At 42.6% G+C, this 24,506-nt stretch overlaps 2 protein-coding genes across 3 annotated transcripts in view; one reads left to right on the plus strand and one right to left on the minus strand.

The window, feature by feature from the left end:
* Window positions 1-97: 97 nt before the first annotated feature.
* LOC143424488 (sodium-independent sulfate anion transporter) lies at window positions 98-4,007 on the plus strand. Of its 2 annotated transcripts, none has more exons than XM_076896556.1 (9): window positions 98-148; window positions 1,223-1,452; window positions 1,532-1,727; window positions 1,804-2,024; window positions 2,108-2,672; window positions 2,744-2,970; window positions 3,048-3,221; window positions 3,349-3,511; window positions 3,569-4,007. In XM_076896556.1, exons 1-9 carry the CDS (start codon window positions 121-123, stop codon window positions 3,718-3,720), a joined length of 1,956 nt encoding a protein of 651 aa, XP_076752671.1. In that variant the 5' UTR covers window positions 98-120; the 3' UTR covers window positions 3,721-4,007. The 2 variants fall into 2 exon arrangements, with proteins under 2 accessions (XP_076752671.1, XP_076752672.1); XM_076896557.1 differs by lacking the exon at window positions 98-148 and adding an exon at window positions 833-1,119.
* A 541-nt stretch (window positions 4,008-4,548) lies between these two features.
* The window catches only part of Mwh (multiple wing hairs), a 43,863-nt gene continuing 23,905 nt past the window's right edge, over window positions 4,549-24,506 (minus strand). Inside the window, exons 2-6 of the mRNA XM_076896746.1 lie at window positions 23,191-23,264; window positions 19,606-19,835; window positions 8,552-8,843; window positions 7,101-7,319; window positions 4,549-7,021 (exon numbers count right to left, since the gene is read on the minus strand). Coding sequence (XP_076752861.1) covers window positions 4,652-7,021; window positions 7,101-7,319; window positions 8,552-8,843; window positions 19,606-19,835; window positions 23,191-23,253 — 3,174 coding nt within the window. The 5' untranslated portion in view covers window positions 23,254-23,264 and the 3' untranslated portion in view covers window positions 4,549-4,651. The remainder of the gene's footprint in view (window positions 7,022-7,100; window positions 7,320-8,551; window positions 8,844-19,605; window positions 19,836-23,190; window positions 23,265-24,506) is intronic.

Genomic DNA, 24,506 nt, shown 5'->3' on the forward strand with positions numbered 1-24,506 from the left:
TATCAAAGGGCAGGATATCGTGCTAGATGGCAGGCAGCAATAGGTTATACTCGTTCCGTGATCAATATTTCCGTGAGAAAGATTACACGCATAAACCATGAAGTCCTTTTATAATAACTGATGGTATGTCCTTTGCGCTTGAACGAAAGTAGGTACCCGCACGTCACCGTACTTGTACTACTTAATTCTTATGCATTTCCTGCCCAACGACCGTGTTGAAATTAAATTATAACACTTGAAGTTTATTGCTCGTTAATCGTAAGTGTAAAAACTTCATTCGTACGGCCATGTAACAATTTTTAACGCCTCTGCATACTCGCAACACGGACGACGATGGAAAGGGTCAAGTAGTTATGGCCCTTTAATAAAGCCGGTCGTGTCGAACGGCACGTTGTGAAATAATATATTACAAGAGTCGAAATGATCAATGATACGCGAACCACTTAAAAAAGAGTGGACCTTGAATTGTAGCTTTGAACGTTGATTAAATAGTATGCGTATTTATCTAGTCTGTTATGCAGTCGTTGGGCAATTAATTGACATAACTGTTAAAATATTTTTTAACCGTAACGTGTCGTCTGATCCTTATAGTTATTACTATAAAAATATAGATGCGCCAGAAAAGAATGGAATACTTTTGTAGTAAAATAAAAACGCGTTTGTAATATTATTTTCGATTTATAACTTTCTTTTTTAACGATTACTCTGCCACTGTAATATATATATGTAATTTTTACGTCGTTACTGATAAATTTATTTTTATGCAGCCTTAACATTATCGCATTTCTTTAAACCATTGAGATTATTCACTTACTTTAGATTCATTAAGAATTAGTATTGTTGGCGGCGATATGCACAAAAAGTATGAAGGCTAGCAACGATTTTTCCTCCGCCAGGCGTGAGATAATTTTCGCTCTGTATCTGGGTATATAAGCAACCGTAAGGCCTTCGATTTCTTTCAGTTTCTCACTATATCGTGAAATGTGAACAGCGTAAATTTGAATTGGAGTCCTTTCCTCTTGAATTACGATATCGCGACACATGATAGCACGGTGACCATCTGAAATAAATAAGTGCGCGTGAGAAGTTGCGCTTCGGTGAAAGTATCAACTTTCACAGGTAAAATAACGCGCTTTTTTTTTTTTTTTTTTGAGAAAGAAAATCATTGGAAAATGTTACGTCTAACCAGTTCGGAATAACTATTTTCGAATCTTCTGTTCAGTCGAAGGTACTTCATTTATAATGGCCCTCGACGCGATAAATAAAAAGAAATGGAACTCGAAAGGCGGACAATTTAGTAAATTTCTTAGGAAACGAATACCTATTATTGGATGGTTGCCGACATATAATTCTGAATATTTTTTTAACGATGCTATCGCCGGCATCACCGTCGGCCTTACCGTCATGCCGCAAGGCCTTGCTTATGCCACTTTAGCTGGCTTAGAACCTCAGGTGAACAATTTTTCGACAAGAAATTCGTATAACACCACTTTATGAATATTCGAATTAACGAAATATGTACATTCGATAGTATGGTCTCTATTCTGCGTTTATGGGAGCTATGGTATATATAGTATTTGGTTCATGCAAGGATATCACAATTGGGCCCACTGCTCTTATGGCACTGATGACTCATGAATATGTGCAGGGTAGAAATGCAGATTTTGCAATACTGTTAGCTTTTTTGTGCGGTTGCTTGCAAATACTGATGGCCTTCCTACGGTTAGGTAACAAATATTATCAAGTCAAATTTCCTCTAAATGGTTCAATTTGGAATTACTTTTAAACTGTCTTGTCTTATAGGAGTGCTTATAGACTTCATTTCCATACCAGTCACGGTTGGCTTCACCTCCGCTACATCTGTTATAATTGTAGTTTCTCAATTAAAAGGACTTTTAGGATTAAAAATCTCTTCTCAAGGGTTTCTAGATACTCTGACAAAAGTGCTACAAAATATTCATAAAACTAGTTTATGGGATACTGGGATGAGTTTCTCCTGTATCGCTATCTTGTTATTATTTAGGGTAATATAAAAATCTATACTACCTTGTTTCTACCAGTTAAATATCTAATTAATTATAGAAATAAAATATATTATTTTTTTTAGAAAATGAAAGATATCAAGTTACGTTCAAATAATGAAAAACCGAATAGATATCAGAAGATACTTATGAAAATGATATGGTTGATATCAACAGCTAGAAATGCTGTCATTGTTATTGTTTGTTCTGGTATTGCTTACAAACTGAACTCTACAGAATCTGGTTCTCCATTCATTCTTACTGGCCCCGTTAGGTCTGGTCTTCCACCTTTTGGTTTACCACCTTTCTCAACACAAGTAAAAAACCATACGTTAAGTTTCACTGAAATGTGCTCAGAATTGGGGGCATCTATAGCACTGGTACCTATAATCGGAGTTCTTGGAAATGTAGCAATAGCAAAAGCATTTGCGAATGGTGGCAAAGTAGATGCTACTCAAGAACTAATTACTTTAGGAATTTGTAATGTTCTTGGGTCCTGTGCAAGTGCAATGCCGGTTACTGGCTCTTTCAGTAGGTCTGCAGTAAATCATGCCAGTGGTGTAAAAACACCGATGGCTGGTTTGTACACTGGAATATTAATATTGCTGGCAGTAACTTTACTGACACCATATTTTTATTTTATACCAAAGGGTATGCAATCTCTTTGTCATTTCATTCATATTTTACATAATGATGTATCTAAATATATATTATCTTTTCAGCTTCCTTATCCGCAGTCATTATCTGTGCAGTAATATATATGATTGAGTATCAAGTTGTAAAACTTATATGGAAAACAAGCAAAAAAGACTTGATCCCGATGCTTGTTACATTTTTGTTCTGTTTGATTATTGGAGTTGAGTATGGAATTTTATTGGGTGTAGGAACGAATCTTATATTCCTATTGTATCCTTCTGCACGACCTACAATACATATTGACAAATGTACAGTGAGTAATGAATGAAAGATCAGACAGAAAAAAACATTTAACCTCGTGTTATTGTATATGAATGCTGCACTTTTTAGACCATCTCTGGGGCTGACTATCTCTTAGTTACACCAGGAAACAGCCTTTACTTTCCTGCTATTGACTTTATTAAAAAGTCAGTTGGTAATGCTGGTATAAAACAAGGTTCTAGTCAAATTCCAGTTGTAGTTGATTGTAGATATATCTTAGGGGCCGATTTTACTGCTGCAAAGGTAAATATTCGGACAATTAAGTCTTAAATAATAATAGAGCTGCCGGATGACGAAAAATGTGCCCTGAATATTTTAAAGAAGTAACGGTGTACGCGATATATATCCTAACAATTTTCTTCTGTAATAGGGAATAGCAACATTGATACACGAATTTAACAATCGAAAACAAGGTTTATATTTTTATAATCCACGATCGGATGTTATCGCTGTACTTAAAGGAGCCTGCGAAGAAGAATTTCAGTACATATCTACTCAGGACGAATTATCATATTTATTATCGACACATCAAGGTAATCAAAATATGTTTAATTCAATAGAAATAAACTATAATTATTTTTTATTTTTAGATAAAACATCACAACAACTTTTGGAAATAACGCGTGATAAATCAAACGAACCTCTGATGCTTAGTAGTCCTGAAATCGTTCATCGAAATAATCGTTCATGCCATGAACTTAATGAAGTTACCACCACATTGTTGCATGCCACGGCTAGTTAAAAAACGGCAGACATTTTCGATCTGTCTCGATGTCTCATGAAAGTTTTTTTTTTTATTAATACTTACTGTGTTGACTGAATATTTTAATTTCTCGCACTTGATTAAAGTAGGAGCACGTTCTGTAGTACTTTATTCGAAAATTTTCAGTATTATTGAATTATGTTTAAAGTAATACATAATTAAAACATACGATTAATAATGTAAATATACATATATATATACATATATCTTTGTATACATGAATGAAACATGTTATTGCATTTCTTGTTTTTACATTTGTTACACTGCTAAAAAATAAATAATATTACATAATTATTTATTCGTTATTATTTATTGAAAGAGAGAGAGAGAGCGCGCGCGAGAAAGAGAGAGAAAGATAGAGAGAGAGAAATAATAAATAAATCTTTCAGATATAATAATAATGAAATTATTCAATACTGCATCCTCTTCCATGTAACAATTAGTCGTGTAATTTTGTTTATTTTTGTTTTCATCGTAAATTATTTTAATAGTTTTATGTACACGCATATTTAAGCGTATATAAATTACAGTCTTTTTCAACACAATGTAATTACAGACATATATGTATATACTTGTATATAAAATATGATTATATTGCACATTTCAGTAAAAATAGTGTAAAGTTAATCCATCACCAAAATTCTTATTTTCATATAGCAAACGTACACACATGTTGGTGGTTATTGTAAACTTAATCGTTTCATATTATTTTTGATGTTGCATCGAACACATTAAAAGAGATACGAACTATCTGAAAGAAGATTAAAAGAAGATTGCTCAAGAAAATTCCTTAGTCTTAAAATTTAAATCTGTACACGAGTATATTTCAATATATGGTACAATATCTCATTAACCGTGAACATATGATCAAAATTAAGAGACGTACAACAGAAATACGTAAATATTAATTCTAGTAAAGTCCTGAAACAACGTCAGTGACTTTTCCACGATTTCCAACAGCGGATGAGGTTGTATTTCTTCTTCCGATCGGGTTCTCTTTAATCTGCTGGTTTCCAGAATATTTCCCCGCATTAAAGCGGGTCTTTCCAAGTCCAAACGTATCGTAAGTTCGTCCAGCGAAAATTCCCGAATCCACCGATTTATTTGAGAATCTATTGGCCATATTCTCGTTTTGACAAAACGAATTGTGTCTTATACCATTTTTAGTCAGAATCGTCGGAGTGCAGTCGAAATCCATTTCGTTATTCTTCCGGATGGAGCTCGGCTCATTCCATTTGGAATTTTTCTGCTCTTCGTACAGCTCGTCGCTTCTCAGCTGCTTATTATTCACGTGTCCAGAATAAAATTCGTCATTCTTCAAATGTATGCTCTTCGATTCTTCCTTCCTACCTTTCGAACCCAATTCTATGCAGCTTTTAGAGTTTTCCAGTCTGCTCGATTTCGACCTAACAAGGGTCCTCTCGTCCTGAGACTTCCTCGTTTTTGTTCGATACTTGCTCGAATTCCATTGATTCTTCTCTTCCGTAATTACGATATCGACCAGCGAGTCCAGACCTTCGTCGATTCTGTCCAAAGATTTGGTTAGCAGGCTGGGAGACTTTGGGGCTTCGCTGGATCCTGATCTTCGCGTCATCAGCGGTTCGAGATTAAAGTCCGTGATGTAGAACAAACCGCTGTCGCTCCCTCCTTGCGTGGAACACTGGTCCTTCTTGGCGATGTGAGACACGTGGTGGAACGACTCGGATCTACGCATCCTGTTTTTCAAATTCTCTTCGCCGAACAGGTGCTCCTGCTTGCTCAGATTTTCCGAGCTTCCGGGTCTTCCGTAACTCTGAAGACTTCGATGCTCGTCGAAGGAATTCAGGCTCTCGAATTTCCTTATGTGACTCTCTACTCTGCTTCTGTTCGATCTTTTCGATCGCGGACTGGAAGTGTTCGACTCCAGGTAATCGTGACTCGACGAGCGACGAAGGAGTTTCCTCTTTTCCACTTCGCTTCTGAACTTGGAGCTGTGTCTCTGAGAAAACCCCTCCGTCTGCCTGTTCGATTTCGTCTCGTTCGATGTCCTGTTCTTCGCGTTGTAAGACGTCTCGTAATTCCTGATCGTTTTCTTCTCTTTTATCTCGTTCTCGCTAAAGCGTCGAACATCGCCGAAACTCTTCTTCAGCTTGCCATCGGTCTCGTTCTCCGTCTCCTTTCTATTATTCGATTGCTTTTGAAAGTGATCAACGTCGGGATTCCCGATCTGTTCCTCGTAAGCCTGACCTTTACCGTTGTACTTCAATCGGGAGGCGCTGAGAAGAGAGTCACTACCGTCACCAAGGGTTTCCTCTTCGATGTCCTCGTCGTGAGAATTGTACACCTCTTCCTGGTCGATGAAGTCGCAATGCCTCACCGCCATAATAGCAGAGAGGCAAGGCGGTGATCTTCTAGGTGGTTGAGGATGTAAAATAGTCGGGACGATCGCTTCTTCGACATCCGGCCCCTTTACGACGATCTTCACGCTACCTTCCACCGACGACTTGGAAACTCTGCGCGTTTCCGAGTTTGCTTTCCTGCCACCACAAGAATCTGCACTGTAATCTCGATCGTTACCAAAATACGTTACCTGTTCCCCTTTGACCATACTCTGAGAGACATTTGAACCCGCGTTGGACTTGGTAATCTTGTTATCCGTTTGGTGATCTCTTTTCAACACTTTCTCGTAAATGTAAGTCTCCGAATGGTTCAACGACATCTTCGAGTTATTTCTATGGAGGTTGCCATTCGAGAAATCTTGATCGGCACGATCTATTCGATTCTGCTCGTGGTTCTTTTCATCGATCTCCTCTTCCGCGTCCTTCACGATAATCCTCAGTTCCTCGATCACGTCATCTATCGTCGTCTCCTGATCGTTATCCGGAGACGAATTGATTTTCTGATGATTCGCCCGCGACTGATGCTTCGTGTTCTCCGGGCTGCTCGATCTCTCGGACGAGCTAATGCCCTCGTCCTCGGCGTTCGAGGACATCTTTGGAGACTGCTTCGTGCCGAGCCCCGTCATCTTCTCACGGCCCTCCAGGTTATAATTGTTCAACTTCTCCCATTGCAGCTGCTGTAGCTGCGTCTGGAGAGCCGAAACCTTTTTGCCGAGGATCCTGCATGTTTCCTCGGCACGTACGACCCTTCGCTGCAGGGCGTCCACGTCCACGCAGTTCTGCGTCCACTTCTGAACCACCTTACGGAGCACGTCGTTTAAAGCGTCCTCCTCCCTACCGTCCAATTCCTTCAGCCATTCTTGAAGGACCTGCGGCTCTAGTCCAGCTTCGCAGGCTTCAGCCTAATGGTGAACGAACGCAACTTTCTTTATCGAGGAGTGCAAGAAAACTGTTTGCGCAACTTCAATTGATACACGTTACCTGAATGTACAATCTGGTCTGCGTTCGCGGCGCCGATTTCAGGAAGGCGTTCAGGAACGAGACTCCTGCGACTCTCAGCGCGATCGCCGCCCTGGGAGCCAGAAGCGCGCCAGCCAGAAAACGAAATCGTCCACCCTCGCCGTATTTCAATCTCAGAGTCGAGACAGCCTCTGAGACTGCTGCGTGTCCGCCTGGAGTTTGGCAGACTTTCGTCAGTAGCTGAAAGAAGCGGTACAGTTTTAGGAGAAACCGGTTCGACTATCGTCGATCTGCGTTGGACTTCGATAAGACGTCACCATTCGTTCTAATAAATTATTTTTACAGTCTTACTTCAACTGGGACAGTCGTTCAACTGGTCCCTCTTGTCTAGCAAGATAATTAAAATTTCGAAGAGCAAACCAGCGCGTAATGACCAAGTTAAGCGCGATGGAAGTAGGAATTGTGGATTTTCATAGCAAGTCTCGTCGACAGGACCTTTTATTCCCGTTGTATTCTTTCGACGTTGTGCCTCCCCGCGATCACGTGCCGTGGAAGTAATTATCCAGTTCGGTTAGTCAACATCTCTGATCGCGACCGCGATGCCTGCGAGGTGCGCTTCCTCGGACGTACGTGCGAAATAAAAAGTAACCGCGTACCGCGGGGCCGCGTGCATGGGTTTGCAAATGAAACCGGCCGAATAACGTTTGGATAAACGATAAAAACTGGTTCTCGGCTGGTGTACACTCTCGAAATAACGGGGCCCCAGCCATCAAGTGGACCGCGTTTGCTGGAATCGCGCGTTTACGACTATCTTAATGGGTCAAAGATGTAATAAGCGAGCATCCCGGCAAGTACCAGAAGCCTGACCCACTATTCCCTTCGATTTTCCTTATTATTTCTCGAATCGCGTTGACCACGCTTCCCGTTCCATCGGCTCGAACAGCGCGACCAGCGTTTATCGTGATCATTCGTGAAATGATTTCAGCGAAGCAGATGGCCCGCGAATCTATTTGCAAAATGATAAGCGAATCACACGTGTCTGATAAATAGTAAAGGCGTGGCAATATCGATTATCAATGTTGTGACACCTGTTGCGAAATTCAATCAATATTATGAAATCGAATTGCTGTATTCGATATTATCAACGGTACAACTACTAAAACAGCTGAGACTGTCACTCGTATCCTCTTATAGAGATTCATTCTTCAGAATCTTTCAAAATTTTCTATGAAAATGATGTATAAAATACCTTCTGTTTAATACGCCTATCGTTTCGTTTTCTCTTTCAAACAGATTGGAATACCGCGATAATTCTGTCGATAATCTCAGCGTTGATATACAAATACGGACGATAAGAGGGTACGATACGAGGATAACGACGAGGGTACCCCGTTCGCGAACGATTCCAGCTGCGAGTACCTTTTTTATTAACAGTAGAAGCGGCAACTCGAAACGGAAGCGACGATTGTTACCTGGAGAGCTAGGACTCGGGACCGGTTCAAGCTGCTAGTCAGACAAACAGCGAGAGCGAGGAGGCCTGGTTGAGCTTGCACCAGGAGCCTAGGCGCGTCGGTGCATCGTTCGGTGCAGGCGGCCAGGCATTCGACGCAGCCAAGCTCGTCGCGGGCAGCTCTTCTGGTGCCGACTCGTGGACCCGTGTGACCGGAAGAGGGTGGTGAACTTTGGGCCAATTGAACACCGCGTAACGTCTCCAGCAGTAATGTAATTCCGTCGGCAGGCGGCGAGGCGAATTCCTGAACGAAGCTGAAAACAAGTTTCATTTCCCATTTTAGACCTGGGCGAATTCCTCTCGAACGTGCCGTTTCATCTCGTTCGCTTGCCTTCTATCGGTGAACAGGATTGTTCGCGTCAGTCTGTCCTAACATTTTTTTCTTTCTTTTTTTGCAATCAACTTTGTAATCCGCTAGATTGAATTACGAATCGAATATCTTTTTAATGGCCAATCGTTGCTGTTAATGGGTTAATACTAACGACGATTATTCTACAACGCGGTATCTGAAATACGACGTTTGCATACCGAGACTGGCATTGGTATGTGCAGAGTAATGCACGGTTGACTGCATTACCTAACTTTTGCTCGCTGGACCGGAAGTGCCGGTAACGGTACGGGCGCATTTACCTTGAAAGGAAACGGGCACACGCGTAACAGGCATTGAACTGTTGACACAGTGAAAAAAAAAAGAACTATAATTACATAATTATGGGACCTTGCGATTAACAGAAAAACCAATCCGGTTTTATGGCCAGCCTGGAAAGCGAGTTCCTTTGAGGTTGTCAACGGAATCATTATAAAACCGATGCCGCCGCGAGAACTCGATGACTATTAATAAAATGAATACGAGAAGGGAGGCAAGGAAATGCGCCTCGATTAAATTGCACGCTTTTCAACTTGTAACATTTTGTTGTCATTAAACGTAAATTCTTGAGCACATCGTGAATGTAGGTGAAGAGGAATCCATTCATAATTTAAACAGTTTCTTCTCTTCAACCTGCCGATAGTTTCGTCATTTAATAAATATGGAGCATTCAAATGTCAACTGGTACAGTTATTTTCTTTATCGTCAGCTTGTATCGCTTATATTTTTTGCTGAACTACCGTTTCGTAATATGTTTGCATTTCTTATTGTCATATCTCTTCTGCTGTTTTTTTAGTTACTAAAATTTGAATTTTTTATTTTATTCTTGAGATTCCTAAGTTCCCAAAATTCCTTCTGAAACCATCCACGTGCTGATATTACTACTCTCTTCGATATTCCTAATCTCTTCTCTACGGTTTTTCATAAGATAGTCGAAACGTCTGAAGCATTAAGACTAGAGTGAACTTTGGTAGACACAGAGCTGCAGCTACGATGGTAATTAAAAAGATTACACGTGGTCGTAACGCGGCTACCATACATTATGCTCGATTATCGTTCGCCTAGAATCCTCGTCGCGATATCACTTGGCTAGCTATTCGACGTATCGATCATCGTCCGACAAAGAAGAAGCATAGCAAGGCGATTTCCTCGTACGATCATTTCGAACCGGTGAGATAGCTCCGTGCGCGATGGCCTTAAGGTAGACAGGTGCAAGGACGAGGAAATAGATATTAAGTCTGTCGAAGAGTGACGGATCCACGAATAGAGGGAGAGAGTTTGTCCCGAAGTAACTGGTTACGTTTCTTCTTCGAGTTAGCACGAATGGGATAGCCCGTAATGGGCGGGAGCTATCTTTGATCGTGTCACGTTAGTTTCCTTGATTATACAGCCGAGACACGTGTACCAGCATGATGCACCAGCCAGTCCATCAGCTTTGTACACCTCGCACCAGTCTCTACGTCTTCGCCCGTGAGAACTTTCTTGCCGGCAAGCCTTTTGTCACTTTCTACACGCCTCTCTCGTTGCGCAATCCTGCTACCTTTCGCGGACGCGCTCGTAAACGCGGCAAGATACATTTAAAAAAGTGCAAGCTCGAGAGAGGAAAGGAGCAGACGAAGGGGAGGAGAGCAGTGACTTTGTGAATTTCATGCCATCGAATGTATTCCACGCAACGAAATTGAGATAACAAGCTGAATAACTGGTTAATCTCATCGCGGTGCTGAAATACCGCCAGTCCCGTGACTTTGGATAAAATGCGGGAAAACAAAAAGCTGGCCGTGGACGATAAATCGGCAGCAGCGTTGACCCGTGCGTTCTTCAGCTAAGTAAAAAACGAGAGGAGGAGGAGAACGTTGTATTAATTATCGTGTCTTGATGTCGCGAACAATAAGCTTCTTATCCACGAACACGATACAGGGTGAAGAAGAATGAACAAACGCGTGAAACTGGGATAACTTTTCATCGAAAAGGTCCATGTTCTCTACGATCGAAGAGGCAATCCTTCTCGTACGAATTTTAAACTCAGAACGCTACCTTGCGTCCCAATTATTTAGCAGGTGCCTAGACAAATAGTCGTAAATCGTTCTTCTCACCTATGCGAGGTTCTTTCAGAAAGAACCGCGTTGTTCGTGACGAAGAAGAGGAAAAAAAGGGGGAAAACGTTCTCGTCTAGACGATGATTCTATAAACACCGCAAATAACCGGCGTGTACTCAAGTTGAATGCATGCAAATGAGTATTAAAACGTTTTCTATGTACCCGGGCATGTGTATCCGTCGCCTATTTACCCGCGGGTAAACAAGAGGGAGAAATAGGTAAGAGGAGGCATGGAAAGAGAGAGAAAGGAAGAGTTCTCCTCTAACAATAGATGCATTATGTTACCCGTCGCATTATGCATACCGTGGCGCAGCGGTATCGTGATAGTCGCGTGTGTACACGCGTACACATCGAGATGTACGTGTGTACATACGCGCGTAAAATACACCGCGGTATTACGATTCACGGCGTGAAACACAGCGTGGATCGGGGCTTTGTTGGGCTCGAGTTAAAAAAAATCGTCAAGGGGCCTCGTCCATTTGGACCGCGCGAGGAAAATGAAAGCTCGTGCGTGAACGAGAGCGACGGTGGTAAAGGGTGCGTAAAACGCGAAACGCGACCGCGGACCACCCCAAGGAACGCGCATAAACCGCACGCTACGCGGCGAAAATTATGTGCCAAACGTCGCGTATCCACCGAGGATTATTTCCACCGTTGAAATTTAGAGGACGATCGAATTACCCTGCGGATTTTTCCTGAACACACCCTCCTACTCCCCGCAGCCGCTCCGCGTCCGAGATTCCGAAAGCACGCCTTCGCACTGGCGGTAATGTATTCGCGAGCGACGAGAAAAAAAGAGGGTTGCGCGCGGTAACGCACAGAATGGCTCGAACAGAGGCATAAAGGAGAATTCGTCCCAAGGAGAACGACTTTGCTATCGAAAACACGCTTCCCTGAAGACGTCATGCGAGGCTTCGACCGGCAATGGGCGCATTATATTACACCCAGCATTATGCAGACTACAGTGTACACGTCAGAATGCCATCGGCAGACGCGGTATGAATATCAAGCGTTCCTTATTATCCGACGTGTGGGCACACCCTAAAATTCAAGACGATGAATGGCACTGAACGGAAGAAAACGAAAGCCCCGCGACGCAGCTGGACGTTTCTCTTTCGGCCGATATTTTCGGTCCCCGTCCCAGCAATCTTACATAATCCACGCTTCGTTCGTTTTTACTACTCTCTAGCTTGGTTACGTCGAGGAACTTGACGTACGTATCGAGGAAGCTTTTCACTTAGGAAATAATATCCTCCAGTGGTTACATTGTTCCTCTGGGAACAATAACCGATGAGAAATGAGCGCGTTATATAAATGAAATTAATTTAAGGACGCTGCGATACGCTTCAGTTTATCAACCGTGAGTCTACGTATCCTTGTCTGGTGTTTGTCGTAGCGAGCGTACGGGAAATAATGTTTTAACAAGGTTCCAGTTAAGTAAGCGTTATTCATTTTCTGATATCGCGTGAAAAGAAAAGGAGACTTCCTTGGTCTCCATTAAGTAGGAAGCAGTTACGCGTACTCTGTTACGCGAAGCGGAAGTATCGTGGGGTATCGTGGGTTCGGTGGCCGGTCGAGGCTTCTTCGGCGCAGCTGATACTCCTCTGCGTGGATAGAGAAAAAAAAAAAAAGGGGAACCAGGTTGCTTTATATCGAACCGTGCTGTATATATTTTCTTAGTTGCATTTTGATGAGGCGAGCGCGCGCTTCGCGGTGTACGGCTATTTCAAATATTCATGCGAGACAGGCCTCATTAAGGTTTCTCGTGAAATGCAAACACGCTCCCTTGTATAATTTGTGGATTCCTAAGAAGAACGGCCAAGGTGTTATTTACATTTTTTAACGAGAACGTTAACTTGACTTTTGCCAGATCGCACAACTCGTCAAATCGTCCGCGTGTTTCTTCCCGTCGGTTTGCAAACCGTAAAGTTAGATTAAACCTATTATGAACTTTTCACTGGCCATGCTATCTTCACTCTGACTTCAAACACTGAAACTTCTTTTACGTGATATTCAGTAATTTTCAATATCACAATGTTCGTATGCTTATTCGAATCGTAATCCGTGTTACAAGTATGACTTACAGTTATTAAGCAACGGGTTATCTCGAATCTTGCCTCTTACATTCTTAAGCGCAGGCACAAGTAGATAAATACGGGGAACAAATAAATGTATCAAGAGTGTGGCAATTTATATTTGTATCTGTCGTATTTAGAGACGTCTGATTCGTGTGGTACTTTGCAAAAGATCGTCGAAGAATGCGAATGACACCTCGGAAGTTCTTCCTCAATGTCAGGTGCAAGGTCCAACGTTCCAGCGTGACGAAAGTCTCGTTTCGTACATATAAAGGACCCGCGATTTTATGAATGGACCAAAGACTCCTTTCAGCGACCACTGACCGAGAGATAAGACTCTTAAACTGTCCGCGATTGACAAAAGACACCGACGACACGGAATATCAATGGACACGAGGCCTGATGCGCATGAACAAGTGCCGGGAGACACGCAAGTGCTTTCAGGATGACGAAGAATTCTTTTCGACGTGTTTCATTCAATTCTATCGATGCGTTTTTTGCTCTTAAGAAAAGAGAAGAAGAAAAACGATCTTTCAGCCGCGTGAAGCGTTATCACGGATAATTTACTTGAAATCACAAAGTTGTTATTTAATTAGAGTAACGTAAATGTCTAATTAAATGTCGGGTCTTCGGCTAATAGCTGATAATAACTCGTTATACCCACGGCAGTTCTTTTCTTCCTTTCTCGCATCGCTGAGCATACGTACGGCATAATAACACGTCAGTTTTCATTGATGATCCGATCTAAGGCACACGCGAGTCTTCAAACCTGCCGATTCCTCGCAATAACGAGACGAGAGAGCATTCCTGATGAAAGTTCGTTCCGGTGCTGGTAAATTACGCCGGGGAAAGCAAAAATTCCTCGACATTTTGCCATTCGCCCGATACGCAATCAACGCGCGAGGTTTCCACCAATTTTTTCCACGTATTTTTCGACCTACCAAACAAAATTCCACAGTCGGCTAACACGAGTCACGGATATCGAATAAAGAACTCCGAGTGCCGTTTAACCTACATTCAAAGTCCACGTTTTTTTATCTTTGATATATGACATACACTCATATTTATACCGACATTTTTTCCCTTAATAATCGCACAAACGTGTGTAATTAGAATCTAACATATTTCCGTTGTTCTTGCCATCGTAAACGCTGTTCATTTTAATCTTCCATTTATTCTAGAACTACTTCTAGAACCGCCATCTTTATTTCCAGTAACCTGCAAGCGAGAGTACCTTCTGCACTACCCTGTCTTATTTAAAAAGAACGTGTTCGATCTTACACGAGACTACGCGTTCTGCTCCAACAATCTTGCAGCATTGTAACAGACGAAAAAAGCGCTGAAACCATTGGGCACGGTTGCTCTCGCATCGAGTGCCGTCCCTTTTCGCTCTAAATAACAGGCACGTTCAGCATCCACCGGGGGATGGAAGAGAAATAAACAGTTGGCCGATCCATGTAATAGATCTGGGCAGGAAATTATTACGATCGTTTTGAAAAACGTCGAATCCGCCGGCTAAAGACGTAGCGTGCAACAAAAACGTCCGTTAAACGTTCTAATAAGATCTGAATAAGTGATACGCGGCCACGATCGTGGAAATCGAGGATGCGCCTCGTACAGATCGATTTGCGCATTGGGCACGCGGAGCCAGCCAGTACAGTTATCCGTAATATCGGCATTCGTTTATCCGAGGCCGCTACTTACAGGTTATCCGCGAGAAGGAAAGAAGCTTGCCCATATTACAAGCTATCGAGCGTATGTGGGACACGCTCGTGTCGTCCATATGGCCAATGGAGGATGGCGCCGTTGGTAGAAAATCGGTGACCGTGCAAGTACGTTCCGCGAATCGACGGCAACGCGACAATTATGGAAAGTATGACGTTAGGAGTACAGTTCGGCCTCGAACATCGCGGTTTTTATTCGTTTCCGATAAGTATAGGTGTTTGGAATTTTTATAAAAAGTTTCGAAACGACGTGATTTTTATAAAAAGTAAAGGACGTGAGTGACGAAAATATTTGGATAGCATCATGATTGTCGAAAAAGTCGAATTTTGGACAGTGTAAAGTTACTACTGGTGTCTAAAAGTGCTTAGAAAACTTGCAATGCAACGATACAGGATACGAAGGAATAAATAAAACTTGTACTCGGATGTTCCCTCTGAAGGGGCCACCGCAATTTTAGCATACCACTTGGATGTCCCCTCTGAGAGGACATCAGAATCGATTAGCATTGAGCAGAGTTTAAACTTATTCCACCGCAACTTTTCTATTGAAATGGAAATTTTCCATTGTTGGTAAACGTTAGCAAAAGCCTCCATTGATAACGTTAGCAGTAGCTTCTATTGCTTTTCTCTGGGAAAAGCGTCGAGTGTAAAAGGATAATAATGTTTTAATATAGTGGAATTCAGTGTTATCATTATTTAAATATATTTTCTCAGGAACGAGTGTCTAACAAAAAGTTTCATCATTCTCGATTTACATCGCAAATACATCGCGAAAAAGAAGTTAGTCGTAGTCAAAGGGTTAAATATCGAAGATGCTCAACTATTTACAGAACAACAAATCTCGATTTTCCTCGATTTCTTTGATGTTCGTTTATCGTGTTAGATTTAATAATAGAAATTGTTTGAAAATAGGAAACAAAAATTATTAACACGTTTATTACTGCTCGCGTTCGCGGTACCATTGAATTCCAGCACACAGCTTACTTCTGTCGCGAACGTGTTAATGCGAATAACTGTACATGTTAATCGATTGTTTATATCGTCAGCAACGCTTCCGACAGACAGTAAGCGATTAGTACACAATTTATTGCCTTGCTCACATTAGTCACGTAATTTGAATTCCCGTCTTTTGAATTCATGTAATTTAATTTCCCGTTTGCGTTCTCCACAAGCAATTAAAATAACCCGACTGCGAGTCCGTAGTCGCTTCCATCAAATTCATACCGTACAACACAATTCTCGTCAGTCGAGCCTACGTTTTCAAACCAAGAAAAGACTTAAATGAAATCCAACCCACGTAAAGAAAATCGACATGACTAACGAGGACGAACGCAGCAGCTTGAATTATTGGCGAAGTGATAAAGTGGCGTTGGTAAAGTGGTTTTAAATTGTTTAAATTCAAGCAAAACATCGATTCAAGTAATTCGACTGACCTAAGCGAGGTTTCAACCAGGTCGAAGGTCTCGTACGAACTTTCTACTACGCGAAGCGATATCGACACCCCTAATTCCTCCATCATTCGAAGGTGAGCCATGACCTACATCGATCTGTACGCAGCACGTCGAAAGATGAATTTCTGCAGTTTTGTAGTGTTTCGTGTTGCTCGACGGATACAGCCACGGGGTGTACGGTAACTTTAATTTTAGAATGGCCGCGGGCTTTGGCTCGCAAATTGCGGCAGTCGCGTGGTTAAACGCGCGAAGAAGGAGGCTGCTCGATGTTATCCTTCACGCGCGCATGCATCCTTTTTACGAGGTCCCTCGGCTGTTACCGGTGGACGCCACCGTTGGTTGCCGTGCCGTCGTTCTTGCCACGCTGTCCTTTTACATTCGTTGCCTCGTGATTAGAATCATTTTCATCTATGCAGCCACGAGTTCTTGTAACGCTGCTGTTCGAGTATCCGTTCGCTGTAAATCGCGCGACCGATACGCGGCGATAAAATTGCGCTTAATAAGAGTAAACGAGAACGCCAATCGAAGAGAAATCAGAATCGCTCGGTTACTTTTTGTTGGACGCGTCGAACGACATCTTAACCCTTTCGATCCCCCCATTTTGAAATCACTTTACACGTACGAATTCGCTATTTTACTTGATTCTAATTATCCTTTGTAGTTTCAGAGGAAGCTGATTTTCCTTGACTTGAAATATATTTTGGACGACATAAGAAATTTTATTGAACACTGTGAATTTCGATAAACTGATCGTAACCAATAGGAACAACGAGTAAGGGTATTTGGATAGAAAATTACTTGGATATTACATTCAAACAATCTCCCCGATATCTATAAGATTCCAGAGTGTTTCGTAACATTTTTTAAAGACCAGGGTTATCGCAGCAACTGAACTCAGTGTGCACGAGTTGCTCCATCATCGTATCGTCATATATTATCAACGCATTAAAAAAAAAAAAAAAACCAGAGAGCGGATATTGCGTGCGTATGCGTTACGCGCTTCCAAAAGCAACTTCTTCGAACCGTATTCTCGTATTCGAAACTCCCTACCTGCAACGTAATTTCTTCGTTCGCCACGAGTCCCGCGTTCATAATCGTAATTTCTAACCGACGTTCTCAGATTCTGGGTGGTCTCAGTGAACGCTAAAACCAGGGAACAGAAACAAGTCTCGAACGAGCATTACACGCGTTAAGAAAAAGTCTCGAACGAGGAGTCATCGTTGATAGAACGTCCGGCTGTTCTCCAGTACGATTCAATCCCGCGATACGGAGTCCCGATAAGGAAGGAACAGCGCAGAAATCGTAACTCTATCGGCGCAGAGTCAATTAGACCCGTGTCTAACGGTCGTGATTATACGCGTTATGAATGAATACGAGCGTATGTACACGCTTCGGGCGATTCAAGACAAATATCGTCCATCTTGCGCGAGCAACCGCGGCAGCAGCGTGTGCCACCGATATTCAGCAACAAATTCCAGCGTTTACGTCCGATCTTTAATCATGTTGGCGCCTAACGGGGACGAGACTGTTATTTAGAGCCCTTCGTCGAACAGAGGCGATACTGGCCGCGGATCGATACACGTTGATCCTGTTGCGATCCTCGCGCGTTGTCTTCGAGACGCGCGGGAAACTCGTTCTCTTTGGCGCGTCCACCGACGACCAAGCGACGCGGCAAAAAATGGACGTACAACAGGAAACGGGCAACGCTTTTTGTTAATGATTTACGCGCGGTGCAGAACGACGGATTGATAGTTTTCGCGTGTTACCCACGTCGCATGGTTAATTCAATCGTTGGATAAGGAGAACCACGGATCTGGACGGACGCAAAACCACGGGGAAAGAAAGTTCGCGATGTTACCAACTTCTGTCCGAGAAATGAACACGTTTAACTCGTGTCAGTGTAGACAATTAATTAAGATTGATATACTCGCGAGTGAAAGGTGCTCCAGTTTTTACTCAGATTCTATTCGAATGAAATTTGTTGTTTTCCAAGATACCTGCGTTCGTTCGTTCGTTTCGACGTGGAGTAGAAAGAGCAATTATATCGGTGAAATGTGTAACTGCACTTTTCTGCACGGTTCTGGTTTAATTTCAGTTAGAATTTCTTCATTTTCACGCGATTTTCGTGTTATTTAATCATTCACGAGTTATCTCGAAGATTAAGGATAATTATCTCGTCCAATCATTGCAGAAATTAGATTGTAACAGAACGAACACTTGCAGGAAATCGTATTTCATACGTAATTCCCGTGTTTCCACGTTTTACGCTGAAACGAACGAACCAAACGGCTTCCTAAAATGTTAAATAGAATCCAAAAAGTAAATCCTAAAAAATTCCCTTTCCTGTCACAACGTGTAAAAGAGCGAGAGGAATCGCGACTGTTTACCAAGAAACGGTCTAATCGAGGGCTGAATCAAGCAGGAATTTTTACGATCTCCGAGAGACGATCACGCGGATTAAGTCCGTCTCCTTCGCGCGTAAAAAAAAAATCACATAAAAAGTAACTGTAAACCCCGGCTCCATTCGAGTCGTTCTTCCCGTTCATTTACTATCGAGGACCTTCGAGGTGTTTTTATCATTAGTTCCAGCGGGAGAGCGCAAATTCTGCGGCCATACAATCGCTTATTCTAATTGTTCACGGACAATCAACCGCACGTGCTTCCGGGTATCGTGCGGCGTCGCTGAGAGGTTTCCTTTGAAAGTGAACCTCTTCCCTTCTGTTCGTCTTACAATTAGACTGGCTTCATTTCCGAATTAATTCCATGGAGAACGTATCGCGGCGAGAAAAGAGATTACGGTCGATTATCGTGGCTGGTAATTATTAACAATGGCGGTGGTAATAGCAATCGTGCGGGGCAAACAACTTTCGCATCGACGCGGAGGGAAAAGGCAAGAAATGTCGCGAAACGACGCTGTTAAAAGAACTGAAATTCTAATACATTATTTCAGTCGAGCAACGAGTAGATAAGAAGATAAATATTCACCGTTTCCGATTAATCATTTATCAGATATCGTAGGTTAATCTTGTACGGAGATTTCTATTTTGTTAACACTTTAATCCCGATTTAATCGCAGCCCATCGACAATACACGGTAGCGCGGCAGAAAAATCGTTTCAAAATGGACATTTCCTGTCTTTCCTCCTCGCTCCTCGTACGTAAAGTGGAATACACACCCAGATACATCGCTGGTCTCACGTAATTTGCAATGATAATCAGCCGCTTGATTAATGGAAAATTTAATGAAGCAGCAGGAATTCCAAGCGGTTATTAATCCCAGAGGCGATGGTACGTGTATACGAACCTTGGAAACGCCAGCCTCAGGTCGGCTCTGAGCTTCTCCAGAAGCTCGCTGACCGAGGTGAATTGTCTCAAGGTCATCTCGCCGCTTCCGGAAGCGTAACCGGAACTCGAACTGGTTGTCGACGGCAGGGTACCCTGCGAGTCTTGAACACTTCCTAATGGACGCCTTCCCCATCGTCTCAAGGCGTTCGCGTAGTCTTCAGCGTTGTACGTAGGTGGTCTTAATCGCTCCTGCAAAGAACACGACTTTACTTTGAGCATAATTGCACGTCTGTCTAGTTCGATGCCCGCGGCAAAGGCCAAGGAACCGAATGGCCGGGCGAGAAACGAGGGACGTTGGAAAAAGCACGGAAAATCGAATATTCCATCATTTTTCTATCATTTCCGCATAATTAATCGAATAAATCCATCACTTTGAACTCAATCTAGAGTCTGGAATTTTTCCATTTAATCGTCCAATTAAAGATAAATTGCGACATTAGGTTCAATCCATCAATCTTTTTCCCCGGATTTTAAAGAAATAAAATTGTACATCAGAGATAACCATTCTCTCTGCAATTAAAAACCGTTAATCGAATTATTATTACCAGCCTGCTCGCAATTATAATGATTGCTCTGGTTAGTGCACCGATCGCTTTTCAAACAGGCACAAAGGTTTCTATTTCTGCGAAACGAATCAGAAATCGTAAAATCGCAACGCGCGAGACGCTCGTGCGTTTCGAGGCTGAATTGGAATTAACTTAACGACGCTTTCGACGATAAATCGAAAGGATTACAGTAATCGTCGTCCCGCGGTGCATAGGTTACGGCCACAAACGACTGTTCCCTCGTTAAAATGCAATTCGATCGTGGAAATTCATTTACCGTCTCGCGCATCGAAAGTAGTTAATTCCAGGCTAATCGAAACCGGCGTTCCATCTCGAGCTTGTTTCACGCCGCGTTGTCTATCATTTCGCCCCGCTATCAGCGAATCGAGGATTTAAGAACTGGCTGTCGAGCGATTTGCATCGTGGATCGCGTGCTCGCTTTCTAAACGATGATTCAACGGAACTGTCCGGGTGTTTCGCGTAAATGAGACCGCCTTGTCGATCGCGGTTTTCCTCGCATGGTTAATCGGCCAGTTTTGAAGAAGAAACCGAGTTTCTATTTCGTGGTTGTCCACTGTCGACAGACAGAGAGCCAAGGCGTGTGCTTTCGCGATCGCTGTTTTGTGAGAAATCGTTGCCCCTCGATCGAGGCCTTATTCAAAACCGCGTAAAGTTGCAGGTCGCCAACGATCGCGATCAATCACGCGTTCCATTCGTTACTGATATCAATGAGGGACGCTGATAGGCCGTCATCGTTTGATGAATATTGGCCGCGTTGGTAACGATGCATTGTACGAAAAAACGCGACAGAGTAATTAGAGCTCCTTTCCAGGATGACTGTGAATTGTCTAATGGCGATCGTGATCGAGTAGAGGTGTGCATAGATCAATCATGCGCGCTTCTTTTCCTTCCTCGGCCAGATGAACGCGAAACGGTATCTACGAGAGCAGGAGAGATCGTTAGGGTAAAGGGTTTAGCAGTAACCGTGGCAATTATGCGAGCGATTAGGTGACTCGCCGACGGAAGGGACCCTGAATAAGGGAACCATGAGTGCTCCAGTTGCTGGCCTTATGCAGGTACGTCCATGCGAAACAAAACAAACTTGAGGGTAACCTACATACACGCGAGGACGTTACGCTTTCTTGACTCTCATAAGTGCGTTTGTCAATGCCGGTGCATCGTTTATTTGACAATAACCGCGGCGATCGTAAATAAAGAAACGAACGCTCGCGTGCAAGGAATGGAGAACAACCAGTTCCTGGACGAGGAACACTCTCGAACGCGTCGCGCTTGATCTAATTCCTGGCGAGCGCGCGCATTCGTTTCACCGTTTGCTCAATTAAAGTGAAGACTTCGGGTCTTGGTAAAAGTCGCTGCTTTCACGCACCAGGGGATTTCAACGCGTGTCTAAGCACGGAGGCTCGGATCGTCCCATTAAACTCCATTGTCGCAGCGGTGTCCTTTTTTCCATATCGAAGGGACTCGTGACGAGGCCCTCCGTAATTAAGGCCAGAAATTATATTCGCGATCCGAACGGAGCGAGGCAATTCCTAAAACGGAGCTCGCATCTTTAAAGTTGAATTATCTTCATCAGTCACTCGCCTTGTGTAGCCGCTGGTATATAAAAATAACAATTTAACTTGAGTGTAAATATATGCACCTCGAAGGGGTTAACGCGATGCTCCACGGCCTCTCCTCGATATTAATCATATTACCCATGACTAATTACCTCCCTCGCAGTCTAGCGACGCGTACAAATGCCAGCGTGGCCATTACGAGCCGCAGAATTCAATGCATACGAGGGGTTGCGCGTTAATAGGTGGCTGAATATTAAAACCGTGCCTCGGTTAACTACAAAGTAAATGATCGTCCCGATGATTCGGAGGATGGAGCTGGGTAATCGAACGGTTGACAGCGCCAGGCGTTTGACAAAACTGTGCCTTACAAATGCCTCGACCTGATCGCATGGGACGCGCGCGATTAATCGACTCAGCTATGCGAACCTGCATATTTATGGAACCGCTCATCCGGCGGATTGTTTCATTTATTTCGAACGGAGATCGCATTCGTATCGTAAATTAGCGCTCGATCTTTCAACCGCTCTTTCATGCGCTCGAGCATGCAACAAGTAGGAACGCACTTGAGTAACATCGTGAAGAAACTTTTACAAATCGATCTTTTTACTATGCTAACTGTTTCAAGACACGAAGATTACGATAACACACGAAAACTCGACGATACTGTAATTCTAAATAATCGTGCAATCTCTGTAGGATATTTATTAATCAAAAGCAATTACAAGAAACTTAAAAATCGATAGAAAAACACTGAGATCTAATACTCAAAACGGTCCACGAACAACTGACACTATGTTTTAAAAACAGATCGTTTCTCGCTTTTTCAGGAGTCGAGAACGGAGGACGAACTTTGGATATTTTCTATCGTTGTTTAAACAACTCGATTTCCGTTAAAAATAATGGCACCTAAATATGGTGTCCAAGCTAATGAAGAAACCACACGAAGCTTCCACTTAAACCCGTACGATCTTTTCATTCTTCCATGAAGCTCTCTGCCGGATACATTTCCTATAACAGCTCGATAATTACGGCAAAAATAACGCACAGCTTGTTCGACGCATGCATAATATCGCTATTTTCGCGGCGATTACGGCAAATAGATTTGAACTGTTTGGATAACGATAGAAAACGAGCTATCACTACGATCGTAACTACCCATAATCTCCTTCCCTTAACACATTTCTGGGTCGTTTATCGAAGTCCCCGACAGGACGGCAGTTCTCATAGCGTTGCAAGAGCAAAACGCGTCTCGATACGTCCACCTGTACGGTATTTATCGACTGTACGCTCAAACATATGCTAATCGAGAGCATCCTGCTGATACTTTAATACGTGTGTCACATAATCGTCTCAGCTGAGACGTTCACATTTTTTTATCCAGGTTCGAGGCAATCCAATCCGGGTGAAGACACACTGACATACCTTTTCCGGTTGTGGCCCCCATGGTTTCACCATCAGCAATTCCTCCTCTGCGTTCGGAGCCATGCCCGTTCTCGCTTCAACAAATAAACAGAATAATTATTATTCAACTTCGTGTTCGTCAGTTAACATTGTAAATCAAGACAAGTTGCTCGTGTTGCAGATAATAGCGAGAATGTTACTGATAAGAGCAACGATCTTAGGTACTTATTATCTTTGTTACATGTTAGACAGATCTGTTCTTCGAACGTTTTAGGATATTTAGTAGAGTTACAGACTTTTGGTTGATCAAATCTATTCTGTAATGTTAGAAACTAATGTAATTAAGAGCGAGTTTATGATGCGGATACTTGTAATTAGGTATTCTTGAGGACTGCCAATTAATAGTTACCTTTCGCATGATTAGTTTTATGATAACACAGGAACTAAAGTCTTAAAGGTTGCTTTAGAATTAGTCAAGATTCGAACTTTTAATGGCTTGATTCGATAGCTATAACTATTTTAGATAATTTGAAATAAATAAAGAAATTCGTAATCTACGAGACGAATGATCAATTACAGAGTAACGCACAGATTTGCGTTTAGTTATCTGGAGTTATGAAATCGTAACGAGGAAAAAACATGGAACCCAGACGTGCAAACATGAAATACAGTTGCATATGTAAAGACAGTTTCACCGTTAAATTAATTAAACTCCAACTAAAAATTAACTTAGCGCGGTACAAATTGATTTTTGCCACCCGATTTCTCTACAAATCGAGAACTTCGCGTACGTCTGAAATATTGAGATTCGAATGCAGCGTCTTAATCGCGACCACGCGAATAAACGACGCTGCTCGCATGCAGCACACGCTCGAAGGATGGAATTATTTTAATACCGTCCGGCGATAAACATCTCCGATACGGCAAGTATTATTTCTAACATTTATTTATTTGCAACCTTCGAATCGGACTGTTAGATAAATGGTAATAACTATTTCGCGTTAGAAAGCAAGAGCAAACCATCGTGCGCGATTGCTTCGAGCCTTATCCGCGTAGTCGCAGCTGGCAACGGAATAAAACAAATCTCGAGGCGTTTTTTCTGTTTCTTCTTTTTTTTTTTTTTGTCGTTTCCTGTTCATCGTCGAGATCATTGGTCAACGATACGGTTAATTGCGATGTTGCACGGCGTTAAGTGGATCTGCCAGCGTACGAAACGACTCGAGGGAATTTCATCCGTGGCATTTTCAAACGGTACCTCGCGCACCTGTTTCGTCTCGCCTTGATTGAGCCGAAGATGACTGCCACTAGCCACGTCGTTCGATTCCGTTTCGATCGTA

Source organism: Xylocopa sonorina, chromosome 6 (genome assembly GCF_050948175.1).
Source record: "Xylocopa sonorina isolate GNS202 chromosome 6, iyXylSono1_principal, whole genome shotgun sequence".
NCBI classification, from domain to species: domain Eukaryota; kingdom Metazoa; phylum Arthropoda; class Insecta; order Hymenoptera; family Apidae; genus Xylocopa; species Xylocopa sonorina.